General features: G+C 43.3%; 1 protein-coding gene across 4 annotated transcripts in view; it reads left to right on the forward strand.

Moving 5' to 3' along the window:
* LOC124615313 overlaps positions 1-25,411 on the forward strand; it is a 254,126-nt gene that overhangs the window by 139,125 nt on the left and 89,590 nt on the right. For all 4 annotated transcript variants that reach the window (XM_047143103.1, XM_047143104.1, XM_047143105.1 and 1 more), the window contains exons 3-5: positions 2,158-2,255; positions 6,419-6,552; positions 19,276-19,497. In XM_047143103.1, the coding sequence (XP_046999059.1) occupies positions 2,158-2,255; positions 6,419-6,552; positions 19,276-19,497 (454 nt within the window). The remainder of the gene's footprint in view (positions 1-2,157; positions 2,256-6,418; positions 6,553-19,275; positions 19,498-25,411) is intronic.

Raw genomic sequence — 25,411 nt, forward strand, 5'->3', positions numbered from 1 at the left:
AGCGATGACGTGCTGTCGACAATGCAATACTCAGCTGTGCCGGTTGTTGCAGGTTTTGCTCTGCACTCTTCCCTCTTCTCAGGGAATGAGAGAAAGCGAACATATTAAAGTTGTGTAATCTGTGAGTGACAAACTTACTTGTGGTTGCATAATTAATTTAGCAGTTATAACTCAAAATCTATTACACAAAACATTTCACTCCTGTTTCTGGGGCTGACGTCCCATGTATGGCTCTGGCTCAGGTCTTTAGAGACGCCTTCACCCAAAAATGTATGAGTTAGCGTGGTGTATGAACATAAGACGTCATGGGTGAAAGACATTGCGAAAATGTCGACTATGCCTGAAAGCGATAGGAGCAGGGGAAAGGGGCGGGGGGTTGGGGGGAGGGGGGAGCACTCTCGGCGCTGGTCAGTTTTTCACCTTTTTCTTAAGCAGCTTACTTCTGAATGCTGCCATTATTTTTTAATTGTGATTCACTGTTGACAACATACATCAAAAGCGAGTAGCTTCGTGCCTGCAAATCCCTCACTATAAGACAAAACGAATACACCGCTTTGTTGTTAAATCGCCCATCTCTAATGAACGAGTGTCTTCGTGACGTTAGCGGCTATTCTTCCTTGTTAAACGCGTAATTTTATGTACTTACCCTCTTCTGAGGACCTTTGTGATATATGAGAAAGCCCAGAAACGGAAGCCAATGAAACAGTGGTTTTCTTTATATCAGACATGCAAGCCACTTTATCGTAGTGGACGCCTGGCATTTAATGCTGTCAAACAGTGCACTGTTTATACAGAAATTCAGATTTTGGAAACGTTATCGCTATTCATAAACAAAATACACCGACCGAAGAGGTGATACGGGACGTCGATGTCAACTTATAATCTCCTCCTCTTCCGTCTTTGTTATGGCAAAATAATCCTCATGGCAAAATTCGTGAAGATTTGAACGCATCAAGGATAAATCAACAAATGCATACTTTCCTACATTCCCATAATTGTGAAAACGGTTATGTATAAAAAGGATATTACATGTTAGAGCGTTAGAGCATGTCACTCTGTCAGTAGATGGCAATTCGTAGTTACTATAGAAGAATATTTGTCACGGAAACTATTCCATTTTTGAAGTGGCACTAATAACGATCGTGCAAGCAAAATCAAGATGAAAAAGAACAGAAACAAATCCTTGTCAGAGCGCTTATAGATTACACCACAGCCAGTCACAGTTTGGTTTTGATTTACCTTACTGAAAAAAAGCGCCATTACCGGTTCCGAATTTACATATTGATCCCACGTTGTTCATTGGTTGCATTAACAGTACACGGACGCCTGCTTAAACACAAGGTGCCGAAGAACAAACAAAATTCAGTTTCAGAAACCACAATAATGGCTGCGCTAGAAACTCGCGTTAGAATGCTACGCCTATAAAATTACCGCCTGGAACATTCGTTTTTATCATCTTTCTCGAACGAGCAACAGTTGCTACGTTTTTCGTGTTGTCATGTCCATTTACCATATTTTCAATAGGCTGGTAATGAGAACCACAGTGAGTGTATACAAAAATATGAACAATCATTGCCGGCCGAAGTGGCCGTGCGGTTAAAGGCGCTGCAGTCTGGAACCGCAAGACCGCTACGGTCGCAGGTTCGAATCCTGCCTCGGGCATGGATGTTTGTGATGTCCTTAGGTTAGTTAGGTTTAACTAGTTCTAAGTTCTAGGGGACTAATGACCTCAGCAGTTGAGTCCCATAGTGCTCAGAGCCATTTGAACAATCGTTGTGCATCAATAACAGATACAGTTCACCAACAATGTCACTATCTGACAAAATTGCACAAATCCTGATTAATAACATTGCTGCTTTAGTTGCTCCAGCAACTCCTATAGGGTGACTCCGCTTTCTGTTTTTTTTTTTTTTTTTTTTTTTTTTTTTTTGCTGTATTGAAAGTGTTGCGTTCTTGATAGATTCATTCATCCACCGTGCTCCGTACGTCTCATCAAGAAGGGATGTGGACCTTTAGGGATGTGGACCGAATGAAGATGCCAGTACATGAACAAAAGACACGCAGACCAATAAAACGTGTAACTTGTACATTACATTGTCATAAAACGTATGAGACCAGTGCGTGTCGATTATTGAATTTCCATATTTTTGTTCACAGGGTGGTTACAAACTGCAAGTGCTGGATAGCCTGGACCGCCCGGTGCTCGATCTGACGCCTAAAGTGGGAAACTCGGAGTTCATCCGGGACGATGTCACGTAAGTCATATCGATGTCCATCTGTATAAGTAACACGACTTGTCACCCGTAGATGGTCGCCGCTATGTATTCTGACCTTTCACTCATTAACCTGTTCAAATAATGGTCGAAAATAATTATTGATAATTGTTACAAACTAAGCATTAACTATGTTTTATTTGGAATAAAAAAATATGTTCATCTACGTAAAGCATGAGCTTGAGAGTGAATGGTACAGTTAATTATCTTCTGTAATTGTAGTAAAATTTGTGGTCGACTTACCTTGTTTCTTGGCAAAAATTGTGTATTTTTCTCACTGTTTTTCGCAGAACAGTAGTCAAAGTGGATGATTCCTTTATGGAGTAGTTACGTGGAGATATCCAGGCTATTTCACTTACATTAAGTGTATAATATGTCGTTGCAGGATTGTGTATTCTTTTCAAAACACGTTTATTGCCATATTGCACTTTCAACGTAACACAATCCTTCCAAATCGCTGCCACAACTGCCTACAACAGAAACGTGTGAGCAACTCACCCAAAGGATGTCTAAAAGAACAGTGATATCAAAATAACACTCGCGAAACTGCGATATCACAAATACAATCGATATTCTATTCAGAGAGACTAACTCTACTGTTTATCATTTTCTTTTACAGCTCAGAGTTAGTTACAAATAGAAGAATAATTACAGTTTCTAATGTAATTTCGATTTCAAATTAAATTGAGAATATGAAAAATAATTGTTTTCTGGAAATCAAATCTCTTTCCATTTATATTTAAACACTGAAGCGCCAAAGAAACTAGTACACCTGCCTAACATCGTGTAGGGTCCCCGTGAGCACGCAAAAGTGCCGCAACACGACGTGGTATGGGTTCTAATCATGTCTGATGTAGTGCTGGAGGAAACTGACACCATGAATCCTGCAGGGCTGTCCATAAATCCCTAAGAGTACGAGGGAGTGGAGATCTCTTCTGAACAGTACGTTGCAAGGCATCCCAGATATGCTCAACAGCCGCGCGGTGTGGCCTCGCGGTTAGAGGTGCCATGTCACGGATTGCGCGGCCCCTCCCGCCAGAGGTTCGAGTCCTCCCTCGGGCATGAGTGTGTGTGTGTATGTTGTTCTTAGCTTAAGTTAGTTTAAGTTAGCTTAAGTACACTCCTGGAAATTGAAATAAGAACACCGTGAATTCATTGTCCCAGGAAGGGGAAACTTTATTGACACATTCCTGGGGTCAGATACATCACATGATCACACTGACAGAACCACAGGCACATAGACACAGGCAACAGAGCATGCACAATGTCGGCACTAGTACAGTGTATATCAACCTTTCGCAGCAATGCAGGCTGCTATTCTCCCATGGAGACGATCGTAGAGATGCTGGATGTAGTCCTGTGGAACGGCTTGCCATGCCATTTCCACCTGGCGCCTCAGTTGGACCAGCGTTCGTGCTGGACGTGCAGACCGCGTGAGACGACGCTTCATCCAGTCCCAAACATGCTCAATGGGGGACAGATCCGGAGATCTTGCTGGCCAGGGTAGTTGACTTACACCTTCTAGAGCACGTTGGGTGGCACGGGATACATGCGGACGTGCATTGTCCTGTTGGAACAGCAAGTTCCCTTGCCGGTCTAGGAATGGTAGAACGATGGGTTCGATGACGGTTTGGATGTACCGTGCACTATTCAGTGTCCCCTCGACGATCACCAGTGGTGTACGGCCAGTGTAGGAGATCGCTCCCCACACCATGATGCCATGTGTTGGCCCTGTGTGCCTCGGTCGTATGCAGTCCTGATTGTGGCGCTCACCTGCACGGCGCGAAACACGCATACGACCATCATTGGCACCAAGGCAGAAGCGACTCTCATCGCTGAAGACGACACGTCTCCATTCGTCCCTCCATTCACGCTTGTCGCGACACCACTGGAGGCGGGCTGCACGATGTTGGGGCGTGAGCGGAAGACGGCCTAACGGTGTGCGGGACCGTAGCCCAGCTTCATGGAGACAGTTGCGAATGGTCCTCGCCGATACCCCAGGAGCAACAGTGTCCCTAATTTGCTGGGAAGTGGCGGTGCGGTCCCCTACGGCACTGCGTAGGATCCTACGGTCTTGGCGTGCATCCGTACGTCGCTGCGGTCCGGTCCCAGGTCGACGGGCACGTGCACCTTCCGCCGACCACTGGCGACAACATCGATGTACTGTGGAGACCTCACGCCCCACGTGTTGAGCAATTCGGCGGTACGTCCACCCGGCCTCCCGCATGCCCACTATACGCCCTCGCTCAAAGTCCGTCAACTGCACATACGGTTCACGTCCACGCTGTCGCGGCATGCTACCAGTGTTAAAGACTGAGATGGAGCTCCGTATGCCACGGCAAACTGGCTGACACTGACGGCGGCGGTGCACAAATGCTGCGCAGCTAGCGCCATTCGACGGCCAACACCGCGGTTCCTGGTGTGTCCGCTGTGCCGTGGGTGTGATCATTGCTTGTACAGCCCTCTCGCAGTGTCCGGAGCAAGTATGGTGGGTCTGACACACCGGTGTCAATGTGTTCTTTTTTCCATTTCCAGGAGTGTATTATGTAAGTCTAGGGACCGATGACCTCAGCAGTTTGGTCCCTTAGGAATTCATACACATTTGACCATTTATGCACAACAGTGCTCATGTCTGGTGAGTTTGGTGACCAGCGGAAATGTTTAAACTCAGAAGAGTGTTCCAACAGCCACCCTGAGGCAATTATGGACGTGTGGGGTGTCGCATTGTCCTGCTGGAATTTCCCAAGTCCGTCGGAATGCACAATGGACATGAATGGATGCAGGTGACCAGACAGGATGCTTACGTACGAGTCTCCTATCAGTCGTATGTAGACGTATCAGGGGTCTCATATCGTTCAAACTGCACACGTCCCACACCATTACAGAGCTTGAGCAGTCCCCTGCTGACATGCAGGGTCTATGGATTCGTGAGGTTACCTCCATACCCGTACACGTCCATCCGCTCGATACAACTTGAAACGAGACCCGTCTGACCAGGCAACATGTTTCCAATCATCAACAGTGCAATGTCGGTGTTGATGGGCCCAGGCGAGGCGTAAACCTTTGTGTCTTTCAGTCATCAAGGGTACAAAAAATGGTTCAAATGGCTCTGAGCACTGCGGGACTTAACATCTGCGGTCATCAGTCCCCTAGACTTAGAACTACTTAAACCTAACTAACCTAAGGACATCACACACATCCATGCCCGAGGTGGGATTCGAACCTGCGACCGTAGCAGTTGCGCGGTTCCGGACTGAAGCGCTTAGAACCGCTCGGTCACTCCGGCCGGCGCAAAGTTTGAAATCCCTTACGAAAATGCTAGTTCGTATATCTAAGGAAGGTTAATTGTAAATCATTTCAGCCTCAGACGAAGTGGTCTATGTAGAAGATAAAAACAATAACAGTATTTTCTTGGTGATTTCAGTTTGGCTGCCCTCATATCGTCATGCAGTCCAATATTGGACCACAGTCAGAAACGAATGCTCCACAAAACTGGATGTTGCGCGGTTAGACCAGTTGGTCAAATGGGGACCACAATGAGGCCGCTTTCAAACTGTTAGGGCCTAATAACGCAGTCTCTTATTAGCGCACGGCACCTCCGTGCCCTTCACAGCCATCACCCAGCACCTCACACTTTCTACATCGCTTTTATACCCTACGAGGCACGATAACAACACTGAACACGCACAACACTGATGCGCTCTGGTGGCCGTTCTACCTGTCATGTACAATTGCACCCCTAATCATTTACATCTCCACCGGTGATGTGTATGCTGACAATGTCGTCTGGGTGCCTCACTTTTTTTTTTTTTTTTTTTTTTTTTGTCAGGCTGTATAGTTCTTGGGCATGATCCATTACGAGCGGTTCTAGGCGCTACAGTCTGGTTCGAATCCTGCCTCGGGCATTGATATGTGCGATGTCCTTAGGTTAGTTAGGTTTAAGTAGTTCTAAGTTCTAGGGGACTGATGACATCAGATGTTAAGTCCCATAGTGCTCAGAGACATTTGAACCATGATCAATTCTCAGACTCACTGAATCAGTCGTACAGAAAACTGCAATTTTAGAATATTGCCCCCTCTTGGGTAAATTTTTGAGGGCGTCCACGGCCACGCCTGAGACGTGTGTTGCGCTGGTGCTGTTGCAGGGCGCAGAGCTACCAGGTGAAGCTGCCGCCCGACTTCACGTGCGCCAACTGCACGCTGCGTCTGCAGCGACAGGCGGACGAGTGGGGCAGCAGCTACCGCTTCTGGTCCTGCGCCGACGTCGACATCCGGGCGCGTGAGTAACTCAGCCCTCATCTTTCTGACTGGACACAAGTCCAGTTCCTGGGACGGTCGATCCTTGTTGAGATCCTCCCTTTACATACAGAGAAAAACCAGGCTACGTCTGTTTCACAAATCACATCACTTATATACAGTCTGACACCGCCTCCAGTCGCGATGACGGGGTCCATTTGGTGAGGAATGCAGCATCCACTTGAAGCCACGCGTTGATCATTCGATCCCGTACACTAGTTATCAAATTGCAGGGATGTTAATTACTATGTTTCACCAGCTTTTCCAGATAGCGCCATATACCGGGTGATCAAAAAGTCAGTATAAATGTGAAAACTTGATAAACCACGGAATAATGTAGATAGAGAGGTACAAATTGACACACATGCTTGGAATGCCATGAGGTTTTATTAGAACAAAAAAAAATATCCGACAGATGGCGCTGGACAGCAAAACGTCAGTGACTGCGCATGACAATCGTGTATAAAAGGAGCTGTAATGAGAGAGAGAATCAGAAGCGCCGGCAGTCGCAGCATGTTGACGTTACCTGAAAAGGCGCCTCTGGTGAAGCTGTATTATCAGAATGGGGAATGTGCTAGTTCAGCGTTACGATCCTATCGCCATAGGAAGGGGATTGGAACGGGTAAAGGTCCGTTGACAATTGCAGCTGTGGCGAGAATGATTTCGAAGTTCGAAGCCACGGGTTGTTTAGACGATAGACCCCGTAGTGGGCCGACTGAGCACGTGGCGTAATGCTGCTGAGACAGTTGAGGAAGAAATGGAGACTGTAGCGGCTTCGTCTATGCACGGGGAAGTCGGCGCTCGTGCAGTCGCAAGTCGCACCGGCATTCCATACACTACTGTTTGGTTGGCACTTAGGCGTACCCTCCGATGCTATGCGTACAAAATCCATCGGCATCATGAACTGTTACCTGGCGGTTTAGTGAAGCGGAGGGCATTTGCAGTGTGGGCGTTTCAAAAGATGGCGGAAGATGACGATTGGTTGTGTAACGTGTTGTGGACCGACGAAGCTCATTTCACGCTCCGAGGGTCTGTCAACGCCCACAACTGCAGAATTTGGGCTACCGAAGACCCTAGAACTGTCGTGGAAACTCCATTGCACGACGAGAAAGTCACGGTATGGGTTGGATTTACCACATCTACCGTTATCGGGCTTTTTTCTTCGAGGAAATGGATGATCCTGGTTTTGTAACTGCTACCGTGACAGGTGAGAGGTACGCCGATATGTTACAGAATCGCATCATCCCCAGCCTGGATGATAAACACCTGCTGGAACGTACGATGTTTATGCAGGATGGCGCTCCACCCCCATATTGCTAGACGCGTGAAAGATCTCTTGCGCGCATCGTTTGGTGATGATCGTGCACATACAGCAGCAGTTCCTGTAGAGTTTGAAACCGTTTGTGATTGACAAGCCGTGACACTCGTCTACATCTACATACGTGCTCCGCTAGCCCTCATATGGTGCATGGCGGAGGGTACCACTGCTAGTCATTTTCTTCCCTGTTCCAGTTGCGAACAGACCGAGGGGAAGAAAAGACTATCTAGGAGAGGCGTTCAATAAGTAATGCAACACATTCTTTTCTGAAAGCAGGTTGGTTTTATTCAGGTTTCCAATACATCATACACTACTGGCCCTTAAAATTGCTACACTAAGAAGAAATGCAGATTATAAACGGGTATTCATTGGACTAATATACTAAAAATGACATGTGATTACATTTTCACACAATTTGGGTGCATAGATCCTGAGAAATTAGTACCCAGAACAACCACCTCTGGCCGTAATAACGGCCTTGATACGCTTGGGCATTGAGTCAAACAGAGCTTGGATGGCATGTACAGGTACAGCTGCCCATGAAGCTTCAACACGATACCACAGTTCATCAAGAGTAGTGACTGGCATACTGTGACGAGCCAGTTGCTCGGCCACCATTGACCAGACGTTTTCAATTGGTGAGAGATCTGGAGAATGTGCTGGCCAGGGCAGCAGTCGAACGTTTTCTGTATCCAGAAAGGCCCGTGCAGGACCTGCAACATGCGGTCGTGCATTATCCTGCTGAAATGTCGGGTTTCGCAGGGATCGAATGAAGGGTAGAGCCACGGGTCGTAACACATCTGAAATGTAATGTCCACTGTTCAAAGTGGCGTCAATGCGATCAAGAGTTGTCCGAGACTTGTAACCAATGACACCCCATACCATCACGCCGGGTGACACGCCAGTATGACGATGACGAATACAGGCTTCGAATGTGCGTTTACCGCGATGTCGCCAAACATGGATGCGACCATCATGATGCTGTAAACAGATTCATCCGAAAAAATAGCGTTTTGCTATTCATGCACCCAGGTTCGTCTTTGAGCACTCCATCGGAGGCGCTTCTGTCTCCGATGCAGCGTCAAGGGTAACCGCAGCCATGTTCTCCGAGCTGACAGTCCATGCTGCTGCAAACGTCGTCGAACTGTTCGTGCAGATGGTTGTTGTCTTGCAAACGTCCCTATCTGTTGACTCTGGGATCGAGACGTGGCTGCACGATCCGTTACAGCCATGCGGATAAGATGCCTGTCATCTCGACTGCAAGTGATACGAGGCAGTTGGGATCCACCACGGCGTTCCGTATTACCCTCCTGAACTCACCGATTCCATATTCTGCAGTCGGTTAAATTTCGCGTCTGTAGCACGTCATCTTCGTGGTGTAGCAATTTTAATGGCCAGTAGTGTATTAGTCCCCAATCTTTTGGCTACAGAACCTTATTTTCCGACATTAGCTCCGTTCAATGCGACAGCCTTAGGCTAGCTTACTGGGAGAGCCTGCATGCCCGAATGGTACCACTCTATTGGTCGATGGCGGAGACAACATCTTGCTGCATCAATAACCTCCCCATCATACATGTGATGCTCCGTGCAGAGTGCATCCTTCATTAAGCGAAATTGTTGAAAGTCGGAAGGTGGAGATGCAGGCTGTAGGGAGCATGAGGGAGAACAGTCCAGTGAAGTTTTGTGAGCTGCTTTCGGGTGCGCAGACTTGGGTGAGGACTTGAATTGTCGTTTGCATTTTTGTGGCAACGAACACGCTGAAGTATCTTCAATTTCCTGAGAATACCAAAACACATTCCAAAGTTGATGGGTGCACTGTGAGGGAGATCATCAAAGAGAATAACCCCTTCAGAGTCCCAGAAGACGATCGCCATGACTTTACCATCTGAGTGTAACGGAACTTCTTTGTTACGTTACGTGGGGAGACAGTGAAATTTTGCTGGGGCGAAATTTTAAACATCGAAAAGAGATTATTTGATTTAACCACAAAAACCTCAAATATTATTCTTGTGTTCCATAGACATTCAAGAAACGTGTGATAGTGGGGGTGTTTCTTACTGATCACATTGGCCTCCACCACTCAAAGACTTACTTTGAGACAAATGTAAATGTTTACTGCTAGAACAGTTTCCAAAACATTACACTTTAGTAATTAGTTCTGCAGTGACACATATATAGTTCAGTTGGTTTTTTATACGTATCTTAGTTCGGTGTAACTCAGAGTAATGTGCTCCCTGCCGCCGCTGCTGTTGTTGCTGCTGAAATAGTCGTTGCCTCGGTCCATTTCATCTGCTTACTGGATCAAGTTGTGTGAATTCCATGAAATAATCCAGGTACCAAATCGTTTTAAATTGGTTTATTTATGACAAACTGCACCACTTCTTCTTAGTGGGAGCCCACTCCACATAACAGGCTACATAGTCACAATACTGTATTACAACAATTAGATTATTGTACAGATGTACAATACAGTGGTTGCGTCTCAAAACGGTGTCCAACTGACCCCCTTTGAGCGTTGTGCTCCTACTATGTATATGTTTCTTAACAATCAAGTCAACAAAGCTACAGTGCAAATTTATTATATTAATAATTAAAAGTTTAACAATTTTATGAGTAACTATCCACAAAACCTTACTTATTTTATGCTGACACTGGCGTATACAAAAAAAAAGACTTTTACATAGGATATACATCATATTATATAAAATACTGAAAGAAGGCAATGCTAACCTAAATTTTCTTAATTATGGCTTCATTTGTAAATGTAAAATATTGCGAACATATATTGGACAAGCTTGACCTACCTGTACACAAATGGAATTATAAATTTTATGAGATTTAGTATATTACACGAAATCACTTATTAGATACCATTGGAATTACAGAACTTTCAAAATAGAAATGTAAAACAAAAATGGCTGTTTTATTTCATGAGGATGCGGCTTTGAACTTTTTTTTCGGAGGAGAAGTGATATGACGCCACTCCATGGTTTGCCGTTTTGTTCGGTTCGAAGTGATGAAACCACGTTTCATTGCCTGCGACAATTTCCGACAAAAAATTGTCACGATCCGCCTCATAACTTTCAAGAAATTCCGCGCAGATGGTCCTTCGTTGCTCTTCACAATCTTCTGTCAGGTGGTGAGGAACCTGGCGGGCAGACAACTGGTAGACAAGTATGTCAGCACTACCAACGGAGACGTCCTGTTGAGCAGCGAGGTATTTGTTCGTGATCTGTCGAATGAGAGTGTCCACACGTTCCAACACTGCAGGACTCGCAGCTGTGTGCGGCTGGTCGGCACGCGGAAGATCTGCCAGGTTCTGCGCGACCTTGTTGCGATGCTGACACACGCCTCCCCCAACTACTCGCCGTGCTTTTGCTGACAGGTCTCTGTAGACGTTCCGCGAACGCCTGTGATACTCTGCTTTCCGCCAAAAGAAACTCAATGATAGGTCTCTGCTTGGAACGCACCTCTGTTACAGACGTCATTCTGAGGGCTACGTGTAGTGCCGCCATCTGTCGGAACTTGATGAAACTGTAAGGGCTGAAGCACGAATATTTCACGACCTACCACAACAAATTCCGAATTTTTGCAGTCGAAATGGCCGAGAAAAAAAAAACGTGTTGCTTTACTTCCTGGACAGGCCTCGCGTACGCCCCGATACGAACCCTAATTTGTCGCATCTTATATTCGTGGTAGGCAACAGCCTTGCCACAGTGGATACGCCGAAGTTAAGCGCTGTCGGGCGTGGCCGGCACTTGGATGGGTGACCATCCAGCCGTCATGTGCAGTTGCCATTTTTCGGAGTGCACTCAGCCTCGTGATGCCAATTGAGGAGCTACTCGACCGAATAGTAGCGGCTCCGGTCACAGAAAACCATCATAACGACCGGGAGAGCGGTGTGCTGACCACACGCCCCTCCTATCCGCATCCTCTCTGAGGATGACACGGCGGTCGGATGGTCCCGATGGGCCACTTGTGGCCTGAAGACGGAGTGCTTTTATATTCGTGGTCCTTGGCGTGAAATGTCAGTTGGCGGCGCTAGAATCGTTTGCAGTCAGCTTCAAATGTTAGTTCTCTAAATGTTCTGAATAGCGTTCCGAGAAAATAACGTTGTCTTCCCTCCAAGATCCATTCGAGTTCCCGAAGCCTCTCTGTAACACTCGCGCCATGATCCAGTCTACCTGCAACAATTTTAGCAGCACGCTTCTGAATTGCTTCGACGTCTTCCTTTCATCTGACATGGAGAGTATCCCAAACACTGGAGCGGCACGCGAAAATGGGTCGCACCAGTGTCTATACGCTGTCTCCTTTGTGTATGTGCTACATTGTCCCAAAATTCTCCGAATAGATCGAAGTCGACCGCCCACCTTCACTTCTACCGTCCTTATATACTTGCTCCAGTTCATATCTCTCTGCAACGTTACGCCTAGATATTTAATAGACGTGACTGTGTCAAGCTGCCTACTACTGAACCTAAATTCGAACGTTAAGGGATTCTTTCTCTTATTCATCCGCAACAGCTTTCATTTTTCCACATTCGGAGCTATCTGCCATTCATCACACTATCTAGAAATTTTTTCTACTTAATTTTGTACTCTCCTACAGTCACACAACGACGAAACTTCCCGTGAACCACAGCATCATCAGCAAAAAGCCGCAAATTTCTCCGTTAGATCATTCATGTACCTAGAGAATAAGAGCATTCATATCACTCTTCGTTGTGGCACTCCTGACTGATGAACTCTCGCCGTCGATGACAACGTACTGTTTTCTATTACTTAACAAGTTTTCGAGCCGCTCACATACGTGGGGACTTAATCCCTATGTCGGACTTTGTCAGCAGTCTGCAGTGGATCACAGTGTCGGACGCTTTCCGGAAATCTAGGAATATGGAACCTTCATATTGCCCTCCATCCATGGTTTGTAGGATATTATGTGGAAAGGGCAAAACTTAATTTCACACGAGCGTTACTTTGTGAATGCCTGCTGATTTGTGGTCAGAAACTTTTCCTCCTCGAGGATATTTTTAGATTCGAATTGAGAACATGTCCAAGAATTGTGCAGCAAACCGATGTTAAAGACATTGGTCTGTAATTCTGCGGGTCCGTTCTTTTACTCTTCTTATATACAGAAGTAATTTGCGCTTTTTTTTCAGTCACCTGGGCCTTTGCACTGAGCGTGAGGATCATGATAAATGCACACTAAGTAAGGGGCCCTTACCGTGGAGTACTCTCTGTAAAACCGAACTGGGATTCCATCCGGATCTTACGACTTATTTGCTTTCGACTCCTTCAGTTGCTTCTCTACCCCAGGAATGCCTATAACTTTGTCCCCCATGCGGAAGTCTGTTAGACTGTCAAACGACGGTGTCTGTCCGATCCTCCTGTGTGAACGATTTCGTCAACGCTGAAATTTAATACTTAAGCTTTCCTTTTGCTATCTTCTGTTGCCACGCCAGACTGGTCAACCAGTGATTGGATGAAGCCTTCGACTCGCTTAGCGTTTTTACGTGGGTCCAGAATTACCTCGGGTTCTGGACAATATATTTTGCGAAGTGACGGTAGTAGTTGTAGCATGCTTCGCTCATCGATCTTTTTACAGATTCATGAATTTCTGTTGTCTTCTGCCAGTCGTCATTGCGCGTTCTCTTTTGAATCGAGAGTGCAACATTGTCCGGAAAGTGTCTGTCGATTAGGGTATTTTGGCGACCGCTGTTCGTACACTGTGGTGACACGGGTACTAGCGGAACACAGTTTCTTGTACACACGTTGTAGATTCTGCGTCATTGCAAGAAATGAGAAATTCAGAGTACGGTGTGCTCGCGGGCACGTCCGAACACAGCAGTTCCTTATTGCCACCGTGTCAAGCCTTTAAGTTGACCCGCCTTATTGCGCTGACTCCATACAATCGACTTGCGCTGATACGCCTCTCCACTGTCATAATTTACGTCAGCTATGGAGCGCCTGATGCCATTCCTACGCCATTTACAAAACTCCAAAGTATCGAGTGTTTCCCTTTTAAGGGGAATCTATTCGACCCGAGTGCCTTCGTTGCGGGAGTTCATCAGTCTTTTAGTGTAAAAAGAAGCAGGCTGCTGTTGTGACCATTTAAGGTCATAAGTCTACCTCATATCTCTGCATACCCAAACACGGGGCAGGGGGGCGGGGGGCAAGATGGGGCTCGAGCGGAAATTATAATTGTATAAGAAGCGTAGAGTTTATTCCGAGAAAAACAACCTTAAACATTCCAGTGTTTATATGAAGTCACAGATTATACAAAGTGAAACGACAAATTTATACAATGTTTTTCACTTTAAGTACGTGTACTGTGTAAGGTAAGTCACTGAAGGTTCTGGATGCAAGGCATCCTTTTTTTATGAAGTTCACTTGCACCATTATGTCTTCAAACTGTATTTCTAAAATGTCGCTCTCATACAAAAAGGTCTCTTTCAATATCAGGGTTGTGCATCGTGGCTCAAACTGCATAGTGTTGTATCCTGTGTGCCGATCATTAGCGCCAAAAAAACAACACAAGTTTCAGAGGCCATGTTTGTTATCTTGTGTTCATTTCCGTTCCCTCTAGCGTAAACGGTTGTCCACAGATACTAACTAATAATAGTGAACACTGGCGAACTGTCAGCGAATGCATATCTGCTTGTGTTCGCTTCCATTCGTACCAGTGTAAAAGGGGGCTTTATGGAAATTATGCGCACAGGCACTGTGCTTTCGGATCGCCAATGTCGGCAGCGACCGGCCTCAAAAGACTCGCGGCTCAAAGTTGACCGATTTCTGTTTTTATAGAATTCGACCGATCCACTCGCTCAGGAGATCGTGAGTAAAGAGTATGAGAACGAAAGTCTTGGAGCTGACAGTATTTTATGGGAAAAGGAGAAGACTTTTTAAAATATTTACCAATTGTTTTTCGAGCGACTGTTCGTCCCGCTACGATATACTTTATCGTGTAATTTTTTCACGTGTATTTCAGCACTGGAGATATTTTCTTGAAAATACCGCAAAACTTCGAGTACATACAGCGAGAAAAAATTTTATTCGTACTGCGTGTAAGCGTTGTTCGTGGGCAGAGATAGAGAGAGAGAGAGAGAATGGGGGGCATCAATTGTGTTACCAGACAACAATCAATGCATGTCTCTTCCGAATAGAATTTTCCTGTGGCACATTGTTGGATTAATCTCGCTCGATCCAGAGGCGAGAACGGTAAGCATGAGCTTTGGATTCATCAGCATTCTCGCTGATCTTAAGAATTAATTGCAAAGTTGTACAGAGTGAAGTTGTTCCATAACACCATTTCCTTCCTGGACCTGCACTTCATTAGAATAATGTGCAGATTCTTTTTCGTTCTTGACGTATCTGTTCAAATTTCTAGAACAGCTAGAGAATAATATAGTGTCGCGGACGCCCTGAGAATCGATAAAGTCGAGGACATTAGTTCAGGTACAAACAATCATTCACCCAAGAGTGTACAAGTGATTTTTTCTTTTATGCTTTTTTTGATGATGTTGCTCTTTGCTTTCTGTTGTTGTTCTAAAATATTATCGATTTCATGTTGCTGTGTGCTATGGAAAAAAATAATAAAGTATTTCTATTAACAAGCTTATGTGTTGAGGGTGTGATTTCGGCATCCTTTAAAGTGATAACCCCGACTTGGTAACGTCAGACAGGCAAGCAGTTAGATTGTCAACTGTTTCATGAACATATGCGTCTGTGTGATTGCAAGCATGTCAGGACTACAGGCTATCATCTCGCCAGTAACAGGGTCGTGGGGCGTATGCAGCGCCTGCTCGAAGGTGCTTTATATTGCTATTCAGAGTTATGGACAAGAGAAATTCCATTAGTTGTACTTGGGTTCAGAACCGTTCTTAGGAAAACTTAGGATGCTCCACCGCCCAGCAGGTGTATGGCGAAGCTTTAAAAATACTGGGTGAATTCTTTTCCCTCATACGTTCTCCAAGTTTATTGGTTGGGGAGTACATTGATTTTCTGCAAACCTTCCAAACGCACATGTGTTGTCTCCAACCTGTGAATCCTGTGCGGCACGTTACCAGGCTCCTCTATCACAAAGATCTCTTTACATATCTTTGGGTTTGCGTGAGAGATGATGCAGTCAAACTACCACTTGCTTCTCAGTATACTGTATACTGTCCCACCGAGTAATTGACAGGAATGACAAGCCGTTCATTATTGATTGGAACGTGAGTCAGGATGCAGTATCGCTGGATCATCTTAAGCCAGCTTACTCTGACAACAACCAGACAATCACGTTGTGTGGCTACAGGTGAGGATCTGCCCACGGACATTAGGGTCATTCAGATGTACGTTTCCAACTACTGCCTCCTGTACCAACTGTCTCAGAAGTTGTGCAGACAAAATCCTGTGGAGTGGTGATCTGCATTTTTCTGCAGGTTCGTGGTGCACCAGGTTTTTCACAATCAGTGCAGATGGTGAACTCCCCCAATAGTGATCAACATAAAGGAACTCTTGGAAGGTGTGGCTGAGCTACTGCTTTCCGGAATGATGGGAGGAGGGTGGGGGGCTGATGTGGCAGACGCTTTGAGAATCGATGAAGTTGAGGAATCGATAAAGTTGAGGACAGTCATCAAGGTACAAACAGTACTTGACCTAAAAGTGTGATCTTTGTCTTTTATGCTGTTTTGATGATGATGACCTATGATCTCTGCTGTTGTTCTGATGTGTTATGGATTCCATGTTGATGTGTGGTGTGGAAAGATGTAATAAAGTGTTTGCATTAAGAAGAATATGCCATAATTGATGTACTTTCAGCATCCCCTAAAACAGGACTCATCAGTGATGTTACCTTCATTAATTGGGAGCCAGTTACAATTAATTACACTAAATACATCATGTGTGTACTGAAGACAGCTACTATTAATAATCAGTACATTTATTTAACAATATAGATAATGGATTTTGAACATTTGCATCATTGTCATAATGGATCCACCTGGTTGCAATCCAAGAAGAAATCAAATCCAAAACAAGTTCCACACAAGGCTAAATCACCAACTTCTAGGAAATCCTGCATCCATAGTTATTTACAGAAAGATGACATCACACAGGGAAATAGCACAGCGGAGTGGTATCCCCATACTACTGAGAAATTTTTGTGAGATGCTGTCTTATTGTCAGCTAATACGTATAGCAACTTGTCCTCTAGAAGCTAGCAAATGAGCAAGGTGGTGACTGGATGAGGTTCTGACTTACATTCAGTACAAGAGGAAGATAAAATTTCCATATTTCTCAGTGGTTTCCCCATTCATTTCAGGCCAAAGCCAGGATGACTCCTTCAGTGAGTCACTGCTAAATACCTTCCCTTTTCTTGTACATTTGAGCAAATGCTTGTCACTGATGTCATTGTTCGTAGGACCTAAACTCCCACCTCTACAATGGTATGATTGTGGTTCGATGAACCCTCCGCCAAGCACTTAAATGTGAATTGCAGAGTAGTCATGTAGATGTAGATGTAGAGGTATGAGTGAAATATATGTAAATTTCTGGAAGAAGAAATAAAAACTTTGAGATTTGCCTGTGACATTGTAATTGTGTCAGAGATTGCAGATGACATGGATGAGCAGTTGAATAGAATGTATAGTGTCTTGAAAAGAGAATATAAGATGAAATTACAAAAAGTAAAAGAAGAGTAATGGAGTGTAGCTGAATTAAATCAGTTGCTAGGGAATTAAATTAGGAAAAAAGACACTAAAAGTAGTAGTTGAGTTTTGCAATTAGGGCTGCTAAATAACTTATGATGGCCAAATTACAGAGGATACAAAATGCAGACTGGCAATGGCATGTCAAGAATTTCTGAAAAAGAGGAATTTGTTAACATTTAATATAAATTTATGTGTTAGAAAGTATTTTCTGAAGGAATTTGTCTGGAGTGCAGCATTCTTAGATGGTGAAACATCGATTATAAGCATTTCAGATAACACAAGAATAAAAGCCTTTCAAAACCTGTACTATAGAAAAATGTTGAAGATTAGAGGGCAGATCGAATAACCAATGAGGGGGTGGTGAATTGAATTGGGGGAAAAAGAAATATGTGGCACAACTTGACTGAAAGAAGGAATCAGTTGATAGAGTACATACAGAGACAGCAAGGACTCATAAGTTTGGTAATGGAAGTTGTTATGCTGTGATGAAGAAGCTTGCACAGGATAGATTAGTATGGAGAGCTGCAGCAAAGCAGTCTTCAGACTGGACACAACGACAACATGAAGTAAATAGTTCTTTCCACAGGAACCTTAATTGTTACGTAATCAGTAATATGCCTGCCAGAGCAACTACTATTAAACACTGTTTTACAGGAGCACGGGAAAGAGATGGGGGAGGGGGTGATGGCGGCAGAGACAATGCTTTAACATACTTTTGGCCATTTGCTTACCTAGTAATTAGTTCCAAGCCAATCGTGGTGGGTGATATTCATGGGTTTATGTGGGATGAGTAAAAATATTGAGCTAGAGATTCTTTTCCTCCTTCAGACCAAAGTGCCAAGTGCCCAACTTTCTTGAAAACCAGTGGACGTGAATAGCAGAGGGTAAATAGCACCAAATGGCTACTGAACTAAATATCCACAGTTGATGAATGGACTGAAACATACATGTACTCAACAGCAATTACAGGGAGAAATTTATGTTTTAACTTGGGGCACGGGCACCCAATCCATTGGTCAGGAACTGTGTGCCACCATGCAGGTGAAAAATATGCATGGTCATGATTATCTGTACATTGCAGGTTTATATCTATATGGGGTACAACCAAGTGCACCCAGAAGAGCCTGGAAGGCCACCAGCCAGTCTTAGTGGGTCAAGAGGTGCTCACCTTAGAAAACTAACTATGTTTCACAATTTTGTACTTAGATCATAGTAAGAGTCAGGAAGGAAAGATGTCCCAACTAGCTATGTGCTTGCACAAGAGAAGACTGATGACTTGTGTCAACTCTTTTCAGTAGCTGCCAGCTCATTATTTCACCCCAAATTTTCATCTTGACAGTACAGATTGTGCATATGTGATAGATTTGTTGTCTGCAGTTTGAGGAAGTGAACCTGAAGCACTTATTCTTCTGTACCATGTAGGTCCTTTTCTAATTACAGTTGCACCATAAAACATTTTAAAGAAAATTTTGAAATTTATGCTTACTAGGTAGACAAGCTGGGTGACAAATGTACATCCCTTCTACTTGACTGTCTATTGTTGTTGAAAAATGTTTGTGGGTCACTAACAGGGTTCAAACTAAAATTAGTTAAATAGAGCATGACCATACCAGTGAATGTTAGGGACTCTATTATAGAGATGTAGGAAGAAAAATTTGCAAATGTGCAATGAGTCAGAATTCCGGTGGAATCCACAGGCAAGGCGTGGAAGGAGGACTGCAGTGGGCGAGGCCGGAGCCTGCTGGGGAAGTGCCTGTGCGATCGACTGTACCATGGGCCACGATGCCAGTACCGGGAAGAGTGCGAGACGTCTGCTGACTGTGGACCGCATGGAGCTTGCATTGACATCGGCGCTACTACACCACCCCGCAGGCAGTGCTACTGTGATGTTGGCTGGTTTGGTCCTGGGTGCAACAAGAGTGAGTAATTCAATTACACATAAATTTCATTTGTAGATTGAAAATGTATGGAACACCGTGCAAATGAAAACCTGTTTTCTGGACCAGGACTCAGGTCTTGATATTTTCCTTTTGCTAGCAGTGCTCTACCATCTGTCTCACTCAGGTGTGCCTAATAGCCTGATTAAAAGAATCAGTTAGGCAGTATTTCCCTCCTGCTTTTCTATAGAGGTCTGTCTGTGTACCTTGCTGGACTAGCTAGCCATAGTTAACTGTAGTGCTCAGAATAAGTCTCTCAGTTTGCAGCAGAGGATTTGTGCCTAAGCCATTCTCTGCCTTATTCTTTTTCCCATGGATCCTGTTATAGAAAAGTGTGCAGGAGACTGTCCACAGAATTTGAAAATATGTAGAAGATAGACAGTGCCGAGTTACAGCTTTGAGTCACTTTATGAGGCATGGTCAGATGGTCCAGCTGACTGAGATTACTCAGTGAGAGATGAATACCTTCGTTAAAGCCTCAGTCTTGCATTTCATTATAGCAAGCATTTATCAGCAGGTATTGACCCCCAGTTGTGACAGTTGTGTTACTTTATGATCAGCATTTTCTTGCAACTCTATGACTACCATTGTGTTCTTATTTTAAGAAGTTCATGACAAGCTGCTGTCAGTATTTATTTTACTATTAACTATTGTTTTTAGTGATCAGCCATCTTTGTGGCATCTGTATACAGCAAATAAGAGCATAAAACATACAGAAATACCTAGTGTACACTCAACTGAAATGTGAGATTGTGTAAACTGATACTTACAGAAAACCAAATATTAGTCACTTGTCATCTAAAACTTTATCATGGCAAGGCTATAATTACAACCTTGTACCTCATCACAACTGCCGAACAAGAAAGTGACAGTCCTCATTATTATGTTTATTTTACAATGAAAAAGTGATTATGCAAGGTGTGGCAATAAAGAAATTGGACTCATATTGAAAAGACTTACACTACTGAAATATTGTCCCCTTAAATGTTGTCCATTCCCTGATCTCAGCACCGCTCCATTCAAATTTTCCACTGTTGGAAGCAGTGCTGCAAGTCTTTTTCTGTTGAGGAGGCTTGTTGCTTTTTCCTTTATTGCATCCATGGACACGAACCTGGTTCCTTTAGTGCAGAGTCCATTCCCTGATCTCAGCACCGCTCCATTCAAATTTTCCACTGTTGGAAGCAGTGCTGCAAGTCTTTTTCTGTTGAGGAGGCTTGTTGCTTTTTCCTTTATTGCATCCATGGACACGAACCTGGTTCCTTTAGTGCAGAGTCCAGCTTTGGGAAGAGAAAGAAATCACATGGTGCTAGGTCAGGCAAATACAATGGATCTTCAATCGCTGGAATGTTGTTTTTCACCAAAAACCTCTTCATAGACATCACATTATGTGCTGGCTCGTTGTTCTGACAAAAAATTCATGAGCGATTCTTCCACATCTGGTTTCTTTCATCGCATCTGTTCACTCTGACCTTCAGGCAACCAATCAGTGCAGTTAAAAAAGGGAAAAGCAACAAGCCTCCTCAACAGCATAGTAGAAGACTTGCAACACTGCAGTGTAGGTAACCCTTTAATATAAAAAAAGAAAAAAAAAAAAAAAAAAAAAACGATCATCATTACTTTGAATTTTGATTGCTCATGTGCTTTTTCTACTTCCTAGGGCATTGAGGCTCTTCCAATGCATGGATTGTTGCTTAGTCTGTGGATCATGTTGGAATATCCATGTTTCATCATGTAATTACTTTGCTGAGGTAATCAGCGTCATTTTCAGTGTTTTTGGGAGTGGCAAGACAGCAGTCCACTTGGTGTTGCCTTTGTTCATTTGCGAGAATTCTTGACATCACTTTAGCACAAACATTTGTCATGTCCAGATGATAGTGAAAAATCTGTCTAACAGTTTCCTTATTGATGCAGGCAATTTCTGAAATTGCTCAAATGCTTGGGCAGCAGTCTTCTTGAACAATTCTACTGACTTTCTCCATGTTCCCTTCAGTATTCAGAATGGAAGGACAGACTGATTTTGAATCATCTTTGATAGCTTCCCTGCTGTCCTTGAACCTCTTAACCTGCTCGAAAACTTGTGTATGAGATAGACATGGATCACCAGAAAACTCAACAAATCGTAAGTTTCTGTGGCGGACTTTCCAAGCTTTGTGAGGAATTTGATGTTAAGACGTTCCATTTTAGAGCGTAGCATAATTCCGATGGAGCTCTGACACACAACCCATTTCTAAGAAGGTTTACAGCCATACTAACCACCACAGAGGCATGGAATTATGCATACATGCCAGGGAGAGTCCCAATGTTACTCCCCCACTCTTCTCATTGTCCTTGACAAATTCGGAAATGCGCACAACAACCAATCTGGTTTCTTTATTGCCACACCTCATAACATGCTTATATTTTACTAGAGATCATCCGGTACACTGACAATAGATGATCCATAACAAAGAGAAAATACTGTTGCGTGTTAGATGCGAAGACACAGTTACAACTGATTGTTAGATAAATTACAAACAAGTCAAAGAGTATCAGTATTATGAAATTTTCACTTTCATAATATTGTTTTTTGGTATTTTCATAATATTCATAATATTTTATTATTTTCATAATATTGTTACATTCCATCCTGGATTTTCCATTGTTCAAAGAGTATCAGACCATGCATGAGAGGTCTATGTTATGAAGTGATCCAGTGCAGTGAGACCACATGCAATAGTGGTAAATAGCTGCAGCTTCATACAGTGATTGTTAAAAATAAATGAATAATTGTGCATAAGTTACCAAAGAAATTTAGCATATATATTTACAATCAGTGGACATATTTCTTTAAAACGTAGTTACATTAAAATTGAGTACACAAACAAAAGTAATCTGCACTAGCGTCCTGTTCCTGCTTTGCATGGTTAGCATAAGGTACCTGTAGCCAGACGACTTGTCTGGTGTAGTGGTAATGAATTATGTATATAAACCTTACAAATACACGTGTTGGTGATAAATGTTATTAGCGGTTCATTACAGAGATGCAGATTCTGGATACAATTGTGCGAAAAGATTACAATCATTCTGAAAGGGGTAAGGGATCCATTCATGATTATACATTAAGAACAATTTATGCAATCAACATGTTTCAAACGTTAGAGAAGGAATCTTTTGTAAAGTTCAAATAATAAGAATATTTTATGTATAATGCACTTATGCGTGGTATAAGTTTACACCATCCAGTATCTGATAAAACTGTTATTTCTACCAAGCATGACCATCTTGTCTCAGGAATCATCTCTGGATTTGTGTACAATAACTGTCCCATAGAATTCCAAATGTAATAACTTCATGATTAATCCAGTGTTCTCAATTTACAATATGTAATTCACAAATCTCAAATGACTTTTATCATGCACACAACTGCAGCACTGGTATGACAAAAACTGGAATGGAAAATTTGAAAATGCATATGCCTGCATCATACAAATTACCTAGCTGACAGTAGGCAGTACTGTGTGAGGTAGTTATTGTTGACTCCTGTGTTACCACGGTGTAACTTCATTTCATTCTGTTTTACACTGTTTCTTATCCTGGTAGTAATTGTACATAATTGTTGCAGTTAGGATCTTTATTAAACAAAGATAACTTCAGTTTTGATTGTGAACAACATTTAAGCTGTCTGTATCTCTGTGCGTGACTTATGCTTTTGCGAAAGTGTGAACCGCACATTGAGTTGCTTACACTGTGGGATGGAGTTGGGTCTGGTTCTCCCTGCCTTCTTCCATTCTTTTGACATTTCCACATGTCCTAACCATTCTAGCTGCCTTTATTCTATCCTATCCATAATACCATAATGGATCTGGGTCTTTTCTCCTACTTTCTCATTTCTGAAAATGTCGGGCAATTTTATGTGTTCTTCTCAATTGATTCATTTCTAAAGCTCTGAGTATCTTTTTATCTATTTCTGTGAGTTCTCAACACCCGCTCTCATAATTTGTTATTGATTGCATGATGGATCTGTATAACTGAATTTAACATTTAAACTCAATTCTGAGGACCAAAGTACAGGATTTAATTTTTGGGTAGCCACCTTTCCCTGCCTGAACTGTTGTTAAACATCTGTGTCACATGTTCCAACACACGATAGGCTATTACCTAGACACTTATTAAACTCTTACACACTTTAATTTGGTATCCGCCAATGTCCAGGTTACTTCCCTCCTCTCTGTAGCATAAATATTCTGTCTTCTCAAAATTGATTTTGAAACCCCACTTTTTATATTCTTCCGAAAACTTCTTATGCATGTAAGATACATCCTCTGCATCATTTGCTGCAACAGCCATATCATCAGCACAGAAAAGTATGTATGAACACTGGTTCCCTGCTTCAGTTGCTATGCCCATGCACTTCATACACCAATGATTCAGTGTTTCCTGCACATACATCTTAAAGAGTGTGGAAGACAGACAGCATCCTTGTTCCAGTCCTTTAGTCACTCAGAAGGCTCCCATAAAAATTTCTTTCATCACTTTAATGACTTTTAGTGATTTGTGGTACTTGTTACATAAGTTTTGGCAATTTACCTGGTCCGAACACCTTGAACAATCTGTTTAGTGGCACTGAGTCATATGCATTTCCCAGATCTATGAAAATCACATTTCTTTCCAATGTCTTCTCTATGACCTGACTTAGGCTAAAGATATAATCTGCACATGACCTGCATCTTCAAAAGTGCTTTATTCTTCCTCTTCAGTTATAATCTTCTTTGTTCTTGGTTTTAAAATCCCCCCCTTACAGCCTGCTGATTGAACTTGGAACACTTGTGCCACAGTAATTGCTGTATCCATTCTTGCTCCCTTTTTTATTTATGGGACTTAAATACATTAAGTTCCACTCTGCTGGAATTCCCTCCCCATATCACATATGTTTATTAAATAACCTGCTCAGATATTCATTCAGGATACTTGGGGCATACTTCTGTAACTCTAATGGTGCATTTACAGGTCCTAGTAATTTACCCATTCTCATTTGTATTACTGCTTTCTGTACTTATTCAGCAGTTATTTTCTTTACCTCTTCACCTTTCTGCTTCCCTTTCATCTTCCATACACTCTATCCTTGTTTCTGTTAGCAAGCCTTTAAAATGCTTCTCCCACTGTATCTGATAATCAGCAGGTGCTCTCTTTCTTTTACTTCTTTTCTTAGTCCTGAAACCATTTTCCATGCTCTGCTACTTTTGTGATTGAAACAATTAACTTTCTCACATATTTCTTCTGAGATTTAATTTTTTCCTTTGCGGATGTACTTTTTTACTTCTCTATTCATTCTAACTATCCTCTTTGTCACTTGCACTCAACCATTTATTTTAAACATCTTTCTTAGGTCACTTTTTTTTTGGGGGGGGGGGGGGGGGGGGAGCACAGGAGATATTGCTTCAACTTTCATAACCTGGCCTTCCTGGAAGTGTCTGTGGAACGGGATTTACTGTACTGGCATCACGTAATGGATATATTTTTTGACACACCAAGAAGGTGTGCCATCTGAACAGGCTTCAGAAGGCCCAATGACATCAAATGACCACTGTTTTGTCCTCAGCCAACACGTGTCACTGTATGTGGATATGGAGCAGCTTGTGGTCAGCACACAGCTCCTCGCCATTTCAGTTTTATGATCAGAGCCACTGCTTTTCAGATGAGTAGCTCTCAATTGGTCTTACAAGGGGTGAGTGCAACCCACTTGCTAACTGCACTCGGTAGATCCCGCTGGTCACTCATGTAAGTGATAGCCAAGCTTGACAGTGCTTAACTTCAGTGATCTGTCAGGAATCAGTGTTACCACAGTGGCAAGGCTTTTGCCATATGATACTACCTGGAGACACGTTATCCTCATGCAGCTCCATGAATGGGGTTTTTG

The sequence above is a fragment of the Schistocerca americana genome, chromosome 5, assembly GCF_021461395.2.
Source record: "Schistocerca americana isolate TAMUIC-IGC-003095 chromosome 5, iqSchAmer2.1, whole genome shotgun sequence".
In the NCBI taxonomy this organism is placed as follows: domain Eukaryota; kingdom Metazoa; phylum Arthropoda; class Insecta; order Orthoptera; family Acrididae; genus Schistocerca; species Schistocerca americana.